Source organism: Fringilla coelebs, assembly GCF_963513975.1.
Source record: "Fringilla coelebs genome assembly, chromosome: 10".
Taxonomy (NCBI): domain Eukaryota; kingdom Metazoa; phylum Chordata; class Aves; order Passeriformes; family Fringillidae; genus Fringilla; species Fringilla coelebs.
Genome location: NC_140036.1, coordinates 10607830 through 10621288, shown reverse-complemented (window position 1 = coordinate 10621288; position 13459 = coordinate 10607830). Strand labels below are relative to the sequence as shown.

Genomic DNA, 13459 nt, shown 5'->3' with positions numbered 1-13459 from the left:
TCTCCATTTGCAGCTCTCCAGGCTGCACACAGCGTGGGGATGTGCTGTGCTGCTGCTTTTCTTGTTTTACAGAAAGACTGAGCTACAGCACCTCTGCATGGAGCTAAAGCTGTTAAATGGATGACACAGATGCACAGATGATTTCTGCAATAAGTTTTTGTTTTTTTTTTTTTTGGTAGGAAGAAGTACTTAATATCTTGCTTTTCAGTAAATTTGCGAATATCAGTAACTCAGTTCCTTCGGTTTTTATATGTGTACTTTTTTTTTCAGAACTGATGATTGTTGAGGAAAGGAGCAATTTTAAAATGATCCTGACACTGTCTTCAGCAAAACCAACCAGCCATCCTCCCAAAAGCCAAAGCCTCATTTCTAGAGCTCCACCTACTACAGAATTGCCTGATAGAGCTCACCTGTAACTCTTGCACACACCAGAAGTGCTAGATGTGGATGGAACCTGATATGTATCTTTGAGATAGCATACCAAGTTTTTATGACTTAGATTTCTCATTATTTAAGCAAAAATAGGGACTTCAGTCTGTGTACCTCTGCTGTGAAGAATCCTGTAAGCATATTCTTTGAGGTTAACAGACACACTCTTTAAATCAAAAAAGCCAAAAAGTGGTAAAACTGAATGTGGAATATAGATGAATTATTCTGCATTTGATTATTGGCTTGCTAAACTAAGAGCATCAACTTTATAGCCACTTACAAATTAAGAAGGTATTAAGAAAAAATAAACAATGTGCTGTTGCTCTGTTTTTGCAGTAGACAGTGGGATGGGATTAATACTTGTCACTGCTGTATTAATACAAAAATGTCTGGGGTGTAGACATAGAGATGAAAGTGAGCTATTTATTGTTTTTAGAATTGTAGATTTTGATAATTTTGTAATAATTTCAGAAACATAAAATATTCCTATACAATTTATTAACCTAGAACTAAAATTAAAGGAAGTCGTTCCACTCATTATGTGTGTTATGTAGCATCTGCCAGCCTGAAAAAAAAACTAAACCCAGGTTGGAATATTAAAGTCACTCTCTAAGGTTTTTGATTTGAGATTTGATAAATCCTCCATTGCTTTCTGTCTGATGCTGTAAAAGGCTGAATGATTTTAGTACTAAGGCACAGATTAGGAATCTTTATATTTTGTGTTCCACACTCTGGCATTTCTTTCTGAAATGTACAAGGAAATTACAAGGAATTACAGTACAAGGAAAAGTCCATGTAATTTTTGGCCTATTCCCTATAAAATCTTTAAGGCCCACATAAGCTAAACATTCAACCTGTTTCCTCAGAAACCAGTAACTGTTAGTGGGAGATAAGTGTAAGTGCAGTGGTTACACAAGGAGAAATGGTGGAGATTCAACTTTTACTGCCATGATCTGTCCATGAAAGTTATAGCACATTAGTCTTAATAAAGAGTGACCATGAAATGTTCAGCTCATCTAAAAGCATGTTAAAAATGGCTTAATGTAGAATCACCTACAAAGTAAAAATGCTACATTAATTATTTTAGTAGTATGTAGCTCCTTAATCTGAGGGGAAAAAAGTAAAATGAGATCTGGTGACTAAAAACTAGAATAATTCAGATTAAAATTATGATTTCTGAGAAAAATATACCTCGGTCTTCATCAGTTGTTGTCTTCAAATAAAGACTGGATACTGTAATTTATGCAAATTTCTAGTCAGAATATAAAATAAATGAGAGGTTCTTTACGTGGGAGGCCTCATGAAAACTGGCCCAGAACTGTCTTACAACATTACCATTTTGTTTTGAAAAGGTTTTAAAAAACAGTGAATAGAGTTTCTAACAGGCTGTCATTAACTCTGACTGTGGCCTATGTGGAATGCCAGCACACATCCACTGCCTCTGCAAACATCACTGATACCTTGCATCTGTCCAGTCTACTTTTCTCTAAATTTGGGTTGATGTAAGACCATGCTGTGCACAGTGGCCCCCTTTTTCATGACAATGAAGTCATACTGGCTTAATTGTTTTCCCATAAACATATAATATTCTATTTTTACAGAAATTAGAGCCTGGTTCTTTTCTCTAGCAAGGTTCAGCATTGTGCAAAGCAGTAGTTCAGAGCTTTAGGATGAGTTTTCTACTTACCACAGCCTCTCTGTAGCTGTTAGGCAAGAATCCAGCTTGTTGGTTAAGTCTTTAAATTGTTTAGGATCTGAAGCTTGAGCTGTAAAATTGGGGTAAACCACTTCCTCACCTTAGAAGAGGGATGAGCAGGGGGTGAGTCATGACCAGCCCTGAATTAACTGGGACCCTGAACATCCAGCCTTTAAAGGAGTCAAGATATTTTGTGGATCCACATTTATTAAAATAGGCACAAACACCACTTAGTAAGAGCAAGTGCCAGGTGCTGCACTGGGTCAGGGCAAACCCTGGTATCAGTCCAGGCTGAGGGCTGAAGGGATTGGGAGCAGCCCTGCTGAGAAGGACTCGGGGGTGCTGGTGTGTGAAAGGCTGGACATGACCTGTGACCACTCAGAACCCAGAGCCAAACGTGCCCTGGGCTGCACCCAGAGCCCTGTGGGCGGCGGGGAGGGGGCTCTGCCCCTCTGCTCTGCTCCGGTGAGACCCACCTGGAGCACGCATCCAGCTCTGGGCTCCCAGTACAGGAAGGGCAGGGACCTGAAGAAGCAAGGCCAGAGCAGGTCACCAACTTCTGTTACAAGGAAAGGCTGAGAGAATTTGCTTTGTTCTGCCAGAAAAAGAGAAAGCTTTGGTGTCACCTAATTGTAGCATTCCAGTACCTGAAGGGCGCCCAGAAGAAAGGTGGAGAGGGATTTTTGACAAGAACGTGCAAGGACAGGACAAAGTGGCAATGGATTCAAACAGAAAGATAGTAGATTAAGATAAGATACTAGGCAGAAATTCTTCTCTGTCATGGTGGTGAGGCACAGAAACAGGTTGTCCAGAGAAGCTGTGCCTGTCCCATCCTCAGAAGTGTTCAAGGCCAGGCTGGAGCTCTGGTCTAGGGAAAGGTGTCCCTGCCCATGGCAGGGGTTGGGACTAAATGATCTTTAAGGTCTCTTCCCACCCAAACCACATTGTGATTCTGTGATCTCTTTTTGAAATAAATGCTAAAGGGAGAGAATGAAACTGAAAACAAGCCCAGGCTGAGCCATAGTCTACTAATTATAAAGTAATGTAAAAGAACAGATAATAGAAAAGTGATATTTTATTGTGAGTTTCAACTCTAGTGAGGTTGATATTACGGAGCAATAATAAATTGAAAGACTTCAAATGAATACCTGAAAAAGGTTTGAAAGAATAATTGCATGAAAGAAAAAATTGCAACATATAAATTTCGTTTTGTATTTTCTGGGAAATTTTGTGCTGAAATTAAAGCAATAAAAGCAGTTCTTTATTTGGGGTATTTTTTATTGCTGGCTGACCCTTGAGAATCTCAGGTACTATTCTTTTGTGTCTACCAACCAAACTAAAGCATCACATTTTGTTTACTGCTCAGGAAGAATAAGAAAAGAAGCATTCAGCCTTAAAAGCTGTCTGTAAATTGATTGTTTGTTTGTTTGTTTGTTTGTTTGTGGGGTTTTTTTTAGGGGGGAAAAAGTGGTAGGGTCAGGTGTCTATTGGCATTTTATTTTTCCTTTTTCCTTCTTCTAATGTGTAAGCTTTCCAGTCAACCAGAACACAGATGTCACATCCCCTGCCATGCACACCTTGAAATTCATAGAAATAAAAAGTCATTTAATTGCTGGATACAAATATAGCTCTTCTGCAGGTGTCTTGCTTCCCTGAAATTCTTACGGTCAAATACTTTTTCTGATTGCTGTCGCATTAAGCCCAACACTTGAATTACTGAAACATCTCTATAAGTTCTAGGATGAAGATTTAAGGTAATTCTGACATTAATTAATTCTGATCCTGTTCTTTGCACTTGCTCTCTTTCTTTAACTAAAAATTACTCTCTGTACCTTATGACTTATTTTCTTTATCTCTACTGAAGTTGTAGTTACATCAGATCATTATTTGAAAGTCTAGGTCACAGCTTAAGAATAGAGCAGAAGATTGTAAATGGCAAACCCCATACATTCTAATTACTTTGTTGTATCTACATCATAGGATTTAAAGACCTTAAGCTGTACCCGTGCTAGTTGCAACATCTGTTTTGTGAGAGACTTTCCAACAAGTGAATTCAAACCTGGTATAAATATGCAGTTTGCTTAGAGGTAGGTCCAGATCAATTTTTTTCCTATGATAAATTTCTCATTTTATGATGTACAGTAATATTTGCTGTGGTGTCACAGAAAATGGTGGTAAAAAGCACTATGAGAGTATAAAAAACACATCTTGGCTGAAGAGTGCCTGTCTTCAAAGGATGTGTACAGCTTTTTGGTGAAAGGTGTGCTAGCCATTGAGAAAATCTCTGTTAACCCTTAGAGAAAGAGCTTTCTTAGATATCTGAGAGTTGTTCTGTTTGTGAAATAACTATACTGTGTATATTTTATCTCATTGTTCCAAAAATAAATAAAACCCACATGGGCTGATAAAAGTTGTTGTGAACCAAGCAAACAGGTGAAGATGTGGGAAATGCTGCCACCTCTCAACTGCCTGCCACTGATAAAACACACGTCATGAATTTTCACAGCACAGTGGCTTTGTGCTCCCTGATAGAAGAGTTTAACTTCTCCTCTATGGATTTTGTCTTAAAGCACAATTTATGACTCCCAAGAAGTTACAATTCCCGCAATGAAGAATGTTTCTCCACCTGGGCTGGCAGCTCTTGATATTCCTTGTGTCAACACCTCCCTACTTGTACCGCAGCTCCCCTGCCCAGCAGACATTAAATAACAACACGCACAGTGGCACACAAATCTGCAGGATTATCATCATTTCTTACTGCAAAGTTAGCAAACAAAAAGAATAAAACATGCAATTTTCAAATACCTTAATAAAGGGGAACAAGTTAAAGTAAATATAAATGCAAGAGCTGGGTAGAAAAGCAGATAAATCCCTACACATTGTCAGGGAGCAAGTCTGTGACAGTCTGTGTCAGGAAAGAAGAAAAACAGCAATTATTCAGGTGCACGCAGAAATAAAGCAGCATTTCTCCCTCACCCAACTACAGCAGTAAATAATGTACATGAAAAATTTGGTTTCTCTTCAGAGCCTTAAATTGCCTTTCTCCTATGGTAAAAAACTGCCCTCACAAACTCAGGAAGGAGAAAAAAATAAGTTTCTGAGCATGTTCCTTCCAAGGTGAGTATTCTAACTGAATTCTGGGCTACTTATGTATTTAAATTTGTACTCTAGTATTTTTAAAAACTGACGTATGGGTAATTCAAAGTTAAATTAATAGTTTATATTCCAGTAAACTCCATGTGGTTGGAAAAAGAAAGTTAAAAACATGCAGCAAACATTTTAAATAAATGCATTTAAAACTTATGAAACACAATGTTTAACAGTAATAACTTCTGTGATTCCAGCAATTATTTTTAAGAGGATGTAGCATTAATTTTGCCTGCTATTCGGAATGGGACTGGGAGCACAATGGGCATTTTTTTAAAATTTGGCTTCAGTTGCATGAGTGGGGCCCTTCCAAAATTTCCAAAGTGACATTAAGGTCCCAGTCCTTGTGCAATTTGGAAGTGTCACTCCTGAGATGCTGTAAAGCAGGCACAAGCTGAGGGAGGCATGAGGAAAAAGTTAGTTTGTCAATTTCAGCTTGACCCAAAACAAGCAACAAAAGAATTGCAGTCCAGACAGATACAATTCAGAAAAGGCTCAACACAGTAACTTTCTTATATAAATTAACTCCTATGCTAGTAAAGAAAAATGCAATAATTAATAGTTTTAAAGGAATTAATCAATATTTAGAAAATAGATCATTGTTGTCATGGGAGACATTTAAAGCATGTGGCTTTCTTCTAGCAAATAAGAGAGGGTTTTTTTGGTTGCTAAATATTTAATCAGAACAGATAAAAAAATCTCTGCAAAATCTCCTTCAAGCCACTAGAGGATGAGTACTTCTCCATCAAAATAAATAGTTAAGCTGTAATGTAGCTTATCTAAGCCACAGTAATAAGCTATTAGGCTGATAATACAATTCAAATCCTAGCAAGTGTAAATAAGGGAGACAGCTTGAATCCTTATTGAATACTAAGATTAGTAATTTGTTTATGGAAACCTGACTATAAAATTATTTAAACTATGCACATTGGAACATTCATATGCATAAAAAGAAACAGCATTTCAAAAATGACTAACTAATTAGGTAAGCATAATATCTTCTGTTGTAAGGTTAAATATTTCCTTATGAAAATAATGTAAATATGGCTTATATATTCTGTAAAAAGCTAAGAAAACTGTGATGAAGGTATGTACGATCTGACTCAGAGCACTCCTGCTTGGTCAGCTGCATTGTTTGACCAGCTTATTTTTCAAGTTGTTATTTTCTGCAAATACCAGGCTACTCCACCAATAGAATTCATTGTCTAGTGTAGCTGTCAGTCCTGTAGCCATATTTTCCAATGCTTATCTAAAATGTCTTACTCCTAAAAAACCTCATTTATAGACTAAAATTATCAAACCCTCCAGGGGGTATAGGAACAACTGGAAAATAGGGTCGCTACATAACTGACTGTTCAGCCATCCTCTTTGTTAGGAAAATCAGTCAGCAGCTCAACACAATTAGCAGGATCCAGGAGCAGAGCTTGAGCAGAAAGACGGGTCAGGTTCGAGAGGAGAACATTCAGATTGTCTGGTTTTGATAATTTGTTCTATAAAATTTTAGAGAACTGGCCAAAGCTTGTTATTATCAAGTATCTTCGACAGCCTGTGCGGAAAGGTGAAGTCCTATGAGGCTGCAAAAGGACAAACCTTATTGACAAGGAGGACAGAGAGAATTACAGCCCTGCTGCTTTAACAGCAAATCCCAGAGCAACCTGGGATATATACAAGTTATTTCAGAGCTCTGGGAAGATAACAGGGAGACAAGCAGCAGTCTCTGTGGACTCATCAAGAACAAATCCTGTCAAATGTAAATGGAGTCGGTTCGAGCGGAGCGGTCACCGCAGCGCCCGGGCCGCAGCCGGCGCGGAGGCAGCAGAGGGAGCCGGAGCGGCACCGAACGCGCTGCGAGGAGGGGAACGGGGCCGGGGATGGAGAGCACGGACAGCCCCTGAGGAATTGGGCTGAGGGGATACGGAGGAGCAGAGACAGGATGCAGGGACAGAATATCGTGGTCAAGATGCTTGAGACTCTGACGAATTTTCAGTACAGTTATCATCACCAGTTATTTCTGCTCGTGATACAGCTTTCGGCCATACGTTGTGTGAAAGTTAACGAAAATTGTAGCCAGGAATCCTCCCGTACCCTGCGATAGGGATGTGAGTAGTCGTTAGTTACGAGAAATTCAAATACTTCACTTTTGCAGAAGCAAATGAATGGAAGGCCAAAGAACAGGGGTTATCATTCTGTTCTCTCTTAGCTGATTTACAGATCTTGTACCTTAGTATTAGTAAGAGGTAGAAAAGTCCCCAGAAGACTGGTAAAATAAAAATCTATTTAAAAAAAATCAGCCGTAGGTAACCTCACTTGAGAAAACATACAGGTTCTTTGCAGTATGAGAAATTATAGGATTAGTGTTTATGCTTTTCATCCGACCCTGCTTCGGTCTCAACAGAACTTAAATGTAATCATCAGCGAATTTCACCTGTGAAACAGTAAATAAGCAGCAAAGGGCGAGCTGATCTTACGCAGGAGTGTCCCTTCCCGGCTGTCTGCCTAAGCCAGGGCAGCTCTGGGTCCCGCCAGGCTCCTCTGCCCCGTCACTGGCACCGGCCGCGGGGGCAGGAGGCCCGGCAGCCCCGGAGTGCCCCTCGAGCACTGCAGTAACGGCGCTGCTCCCGTTTCACGCCAGCGGCCGGGACGCAGCGCCACTCCTGGTGCCCCGGCAGCTCCGCACAGCCCGGCCGCCGCCTCCCCGCCCAGGGGATGGGGCTGCTCCGCAGCGCCGTCCGCTCCGCCCGGGCTCAGCCTGGCCCGGCGGGTCGCCCGTTCCCGGTCTCCGGTCCCCGGCCCCGCTGTCCCGGCCCGGCCGCGCGCCCCCGCCCCTCAGCCCGTCCCGCTGGGACCGCGCGCTGCAGCCGGGCGGCGCCCCCTGGCGGTCAAGCGGCGGCGCGGCAGCGGCTCCGCCCCGGCGCGGCCCCGCCCGCCCGTTGCCCGGGGAACGCGGGCCGGGAGCAGCAGGGCGGCCGCTGCCTCCATCCCTCCGTCCCTCCTTCCTTCCTTCCATCCCTGCCGCCGCCAGCAGCGGAGCGGCGCCCGCACCCGCACGCCCCGCCGCCATGCCCCGAGCCGCCCCGCTCCTGCTGCTGCTGCTGCTCGCCCTGGCCGAGCGCCGCGCTTGCCTTCCTGCGCCGGCCAGCGCCGCGCCCCCCGGCCAGGACCCCTGCCTCAGCCAGCCCTGCCGCAACAACGGCACCTGCTCGCCGCTGCCGCCGCCCCGCCGCCTCCAGCTGATCCTGCCCCAGCCCCCGGTCGGCTACAGCTGCACCTGCCCCCCGGGGGTCACCGGCGACTCCTGCCAGGTAAGGGACTCGCCTCAGCGCCGCCCGCCCGTCGCGCGTCCTTGTGCCCGTCCCTGCCCTTGGGTGTCCCCGCGCTCTGCGGGGACGGAGCGAATGTTCTCCCCCGCTCCCGCCTCACCCCTGCCCCGTCCGCGGGCGGCTCTGCCCGCCCTGCCCCGCTCTGCATCCCGCCCTTCCCGCTGCCCTGCGCCAGCCCTGCCGCCCCGGCCGGTCCCGGTCCCTGGCGAGCGGTGTCGTGTCCTCCCCGCCCCGCTCGGCGGCTCCCCCCGCCGGTTCCGTTCCCGGCCGCCGCGGGCACTCGGGGCTGCGCTGGCCCCGGCGCTTCCCGGGCTTCCCGAGGGGCTGCCGGCCAAGGGCGTCAGATGGAGAGGCTTGGGGCTCCGGGCTCGGTCGGGGCTCGGTTGGATGGGTCTGAGCTCAGCCGGTGCCTGCCAGGTTACTGTCAGTACTTCAGCCTCCCCAGACCTCGCAGGTTATTTAACACTGACTTACTGGAAGGTGAAAAGGATGGTCCTTGGAAGCAGAGGCTCTATTGCATTGAACGCTAGTCCTTAAATTGTGTCTCCAGTAGTCATTTTCATAGGCTAGGAGTGCTCACTCCCATGTTTCAGGTGCCTTTTGAATGGAATTCTGAAAGATCAGAATGCTCAAAGTAGGGATAATGATCTGAAATACAGAGAAGCAGTAAGCAATATCCTTCTAATGTGCTTGGTCATATTGAGACCTAATGTAATATAATATTTGAATTTAATTATTGTAACGTGAAATAGTATTTTTTCTTTTTTTTCTTTTGTCTCTAGCATTAAGGATCTTTGTTATCACATTAAGAAATTCACAGACACTCAGTTTTGTCTTATCTCCAGATAAGGAAAAGCAGGTGCAGGTACACAGAGGTTTGTTTTGTGCATGTGTATATGCTGGGGTACTTTCTGTGACAGTGGTGTACAAAAGGCTCTGTGGATTGATGACCATTGCTTTGTCAGTGCTCTCGCCTGTAAGTGCATTTGACATAGAAGAAAATGATTTCAAGTGATTTCAGTCAGCGTTTTAGTCTTTATTTTCTTGTTCCTTTGTCGTGTAGTATCTGAACTATGCTGCTGACTAGATGAAAGGGATAATGCGTTTACTGAAGACTTAATGTGTAGTGGAGTGTAAGAGTCATTGTAAAGCAGGAGCGCTATGCACAGAGTTCCCTGCTTCCCTTGAAATGCCTCCGCTGGTTCAATGTAACAATGAAAGTGAAAATATTTACACTAATGAGATTCTGTAAAATTGGAGAGATGAAAGTGGATTAAATAGATTTCTCTTTGGCTATTTTAGATCTTGTCTTAGGAGTTTACTGTTTCCATCTCTACAAGGAGAGAAAGAGAGCGCTGTCTGTTTGCTTCTCCACTTTGCTGTTAGACTTAAGTGTGGGAGATCGATGACTGAAAGATTAATGACCCTTTTGAAGACCTAGTAAAATGTAACACTTGCTGCCATCACACCTCCTGTGAAGTGTTGTGCCTGGGGATCTGGGTTTAATTGTTTTTCTAATAAAAGACATAGGCAATGTTTTCAGAGCAGTTATGCATTCTATTAACTAAAAACAGGAGGCTCATGGTGTTACACATTTTGTTTCTTTTTATAAAACAGTGAGTAATGACCCCTGCAAGGAATACTGATAAAGAAATGAGTGCCACTTCTAGCTATCACATCAGCAGTTAAATTGTGGAGACCAGGTAGTTCTGGAAAGCTAATATGGTTTTGAAATGTAACTTTAACTGGAGACCAGGCAGGGTTTTTTAACGGTGTAATATAAACACAGTACACCCATCTTTGAGGTTTTTCTCACTTTATCAAAATAGGGAATGAATAAATAAATGCTGTATAAATGCCTTCGTGTGTTGCTCTGTCATTCAGATACCTCAGAGCTTGACAGATGCCTAATAGCTTAAACTTCCACAAAGAAAGGTCGTGTTTTCCAATTCAGTGACAGTAAATAACTGTAATGATTTAAAAATAACTGTAAGGACTTTTTTCATGTGCCATTACAAGTTATGAGAAAACTATTGACTAAATCAGGATGGTATCACTGGGATATATCTAGATACAGGTTTTTGTCTTAATACTGCAGTTGTTACTGAACAGTTGGACCTCATAGAGGGAAATGCCAGGAAGGGAAGAAATAATAGAAATTACTGTCTTTAAATACTCAGACCGTGGAAAGTAAGTTTGGATTTTTGGAGTTTATGGTGGAGCTGGAGTTCTTTGGGAACTCCATCTTCCCTAAAAAGATAGAATTACTTTCATGTTGCTTCTTGTCGTGAAGGCAACATTTCAATGATTCTGCTCAGATGTGTCAAGATTTTAGAATGAAGACAAAATGTACTCAATGTGCCTGTGAGTCAGCTGGGCATGGTGAAGTTGATAATGCAGAAAGATTGCTGAGAGTCAAACCTGGAGACTGCACATCAATTTTACCTCTGAAGATTTTACTGTAACTGGTTTTGATGCCTCTGTGGATGCTGGTGCTGGCATGGGAAAAGAATAAAACTGATATCATGTACACATGAGATACTTCTAAAAGTCCAGAGCTTTCCTATCACCAAGTGATGTATTTTACTGGGGCAAGCCAATTCCATGATTTCACGTTATAATTGCTTTAGTAACTCATTATTTATTTAACAACAGAAATTACAGGTCCTTCTAGTACATCCATTCCATGAATTATGCATTTGTATATATCTCACATTATTTATAGTTTGAATATACTTTGCTTTGCAAACTTCTGGCTTTTTTTTTTTTTTTTGTTATGGATTGTCTGCTCCTCCTTTGTGGGACACTGATCTAATTTACCTCCATATGTTTTCATGGTTCTGAATTTTTTTCCCACTTCTCTTTACAATACTTCTAGTCTGTAAGGGAGGCATAGAATTACTGTGTTGAAGTATTTTAAACTTTGGTCTGAGCAAAGAAATCACACGTATTCCCAAGGAAATTGAACAAAAATTATAGTGAATTCAACTGCCTTTTTTCGATGGGAATTTGAAATTGGCCATTTCTCAGGTTTACACTGAGAGAATTTGATGAAATAAACTGAAATGAACAGATACTAAAGTACCATTAACTTTATAATCCCTAAATCGTTATTTGTGTTTTACTTTTAAAAACAATCTTTATTTTTAAATGACTAAGTTAATCACTACTCTGTTATGTTTAATGATGTATAGAACCAATAATATAGTTTTTATTGACCCAGAAAGGTGTATGTAAGAATTTGTGTTAGTGCCTCATAAAATAATTTTAGAGACATAAGACACAAAGTAAGTAGTTAGGAAATGAAAAACCTTCATGATCAACTTAGTAATTTGCTTAAAAATACAGAATTGGAACTTAGCTAATTGCACTGAGTTGCATGATGTTTATTTGATCCCATGCTAGTGCTAATTTTGTTAAAAGGCTATCACATGAAGAAATATTAAATTATTAATGTATTTTAAATACTGTCATACATGCTTTGTTTTAGTTGCTTGTCTTGCTTGTTTTTTTAATTTAGTTTTTTTCTCTCTCCCTTGGTTGATAATTTTCTCACATTCTTTTACTTTGCTGCTTTTAAATATATTTTTAGTTATTTGTATAGTGTCCAAGCATACTGAAGCAGCACTCTGACTTTCCAGCAGTTCCCTTCTTTCCAGTCTGATTAGTGATGACTGACTGTTCCACTTCTGAGCATGACGTGGTAGCCACTGGTGCAGTGCATTTTTGAGATAGTGTTCAAGTTACTCTTTTAGTAGCAAAGAGATCTTTGGTCCTTGGGGATGATTTTTTGTGTTTACTCTACTGGTTGTATTCCACACCTAGAACAGAAAATATTTTTTAGACATAACTGTGGACATTTTATTTATAATGGAATTTGAGAAGGATGTAGCCTGAGTTAAAAAAATTCAAGGAAAGAACTGATATTATAAAACTGGATGATAGATTACATTTTAAATTTTGTTCTCATAATTGTTTTTAAAATTTTTAAAATTATATTTTATTTCCCTCCTGAATTTCTGCCTGATTGTTCTTCTTCATTCCCTCCCTTTTGTTTTGTACCTTTGAATTTATTATTGTCTTTGATCATAGTATTTGAATGTTTGTAAACTTTAGTGCAGGGATTTCAGGATTTTTTGTCCTTTGACCTCTGCTTTTGTATTTTTATCTTGTGTTGTGTTTTTGCTTCTTTTCTCTTTTAATTTTTTTGTTTTGGTCTCCATAGATTTCTAGTAATGTGTTTAATGCTGAATGCAGAAATCCAGACTTAACAAAATGCCGCAGGAAGAAGGGTTGTTGTTTCTTGGCTCACTGGTCTAATACTTCAGCATGAGCAGTATGAATTTCACTGTCCAGGTTATTTCAGGTTGCACTGGACAGTGCTGTGTAAAAGGACATCCTTTAATCTAAGTGCTAAATCACCTTGGTGTCAGTATCCTGATTAATTCCTCACATGATCCTGTTTTCTATTAAGCGCTGACATCCCTTCTGAACGGTCTCTAGTCCTTAAATTAATAACGAATTCTCTAATATATTTAAAATGCTATTTTTCCCATTCTCTACTCAGTAATGAAGGGTATATACTTAGATTATGTGGTTATTGTGATTCAAATGTTTTGTGATGTGACCACTGTGTTTGCTCTTTTACCTTTAATAACAGTAACATGTAGAGTTAGCAGATGACCTCAGATTTTCTGTTTCTATTTGGATGTCCTTTAGGCTGAGTTCTGAGGTACCATGTTGTTTCCTGCTGAGTAGCTCTGCTCACTCTTGCAGTACTTTCAGGATGCAGAATTTAAATATTTGCACTCATGAATATACTATGTGTGAGAAGGGGCTGTGAGAGCTCAGTTTGTTTTATTTGGAG

At 41.3% G+C, this 13459-nt stretch overlaps 1 protein-coding gene across 2 annotated transcripts in view; it reads left to right on the top strand.

Moving 5' to 3' along the window:
* The first annotated feature begins 8286 nt into the window (after positions 1–8286).
* DNER (delta/notch like EGF repeat containing) overlaps positions 8287–13459 on the top strand; it is a 253997-nt gene continuing 248824 nt past the window's right edge. For both annotated transcript variants that reach the window (XM_084212461.1, XM_084212462.1), the window contains exon 1: positions 8287–8574. In XM_084212461.1, the coding sequence (XP_084068587.1) occupies positions 8332–8574 (243 nt within the window). In that variant the 5' untranslated portion in view covers positions 8287–8331. The remainder of the gene's footprint in view (positions 8575–13459) is intronic.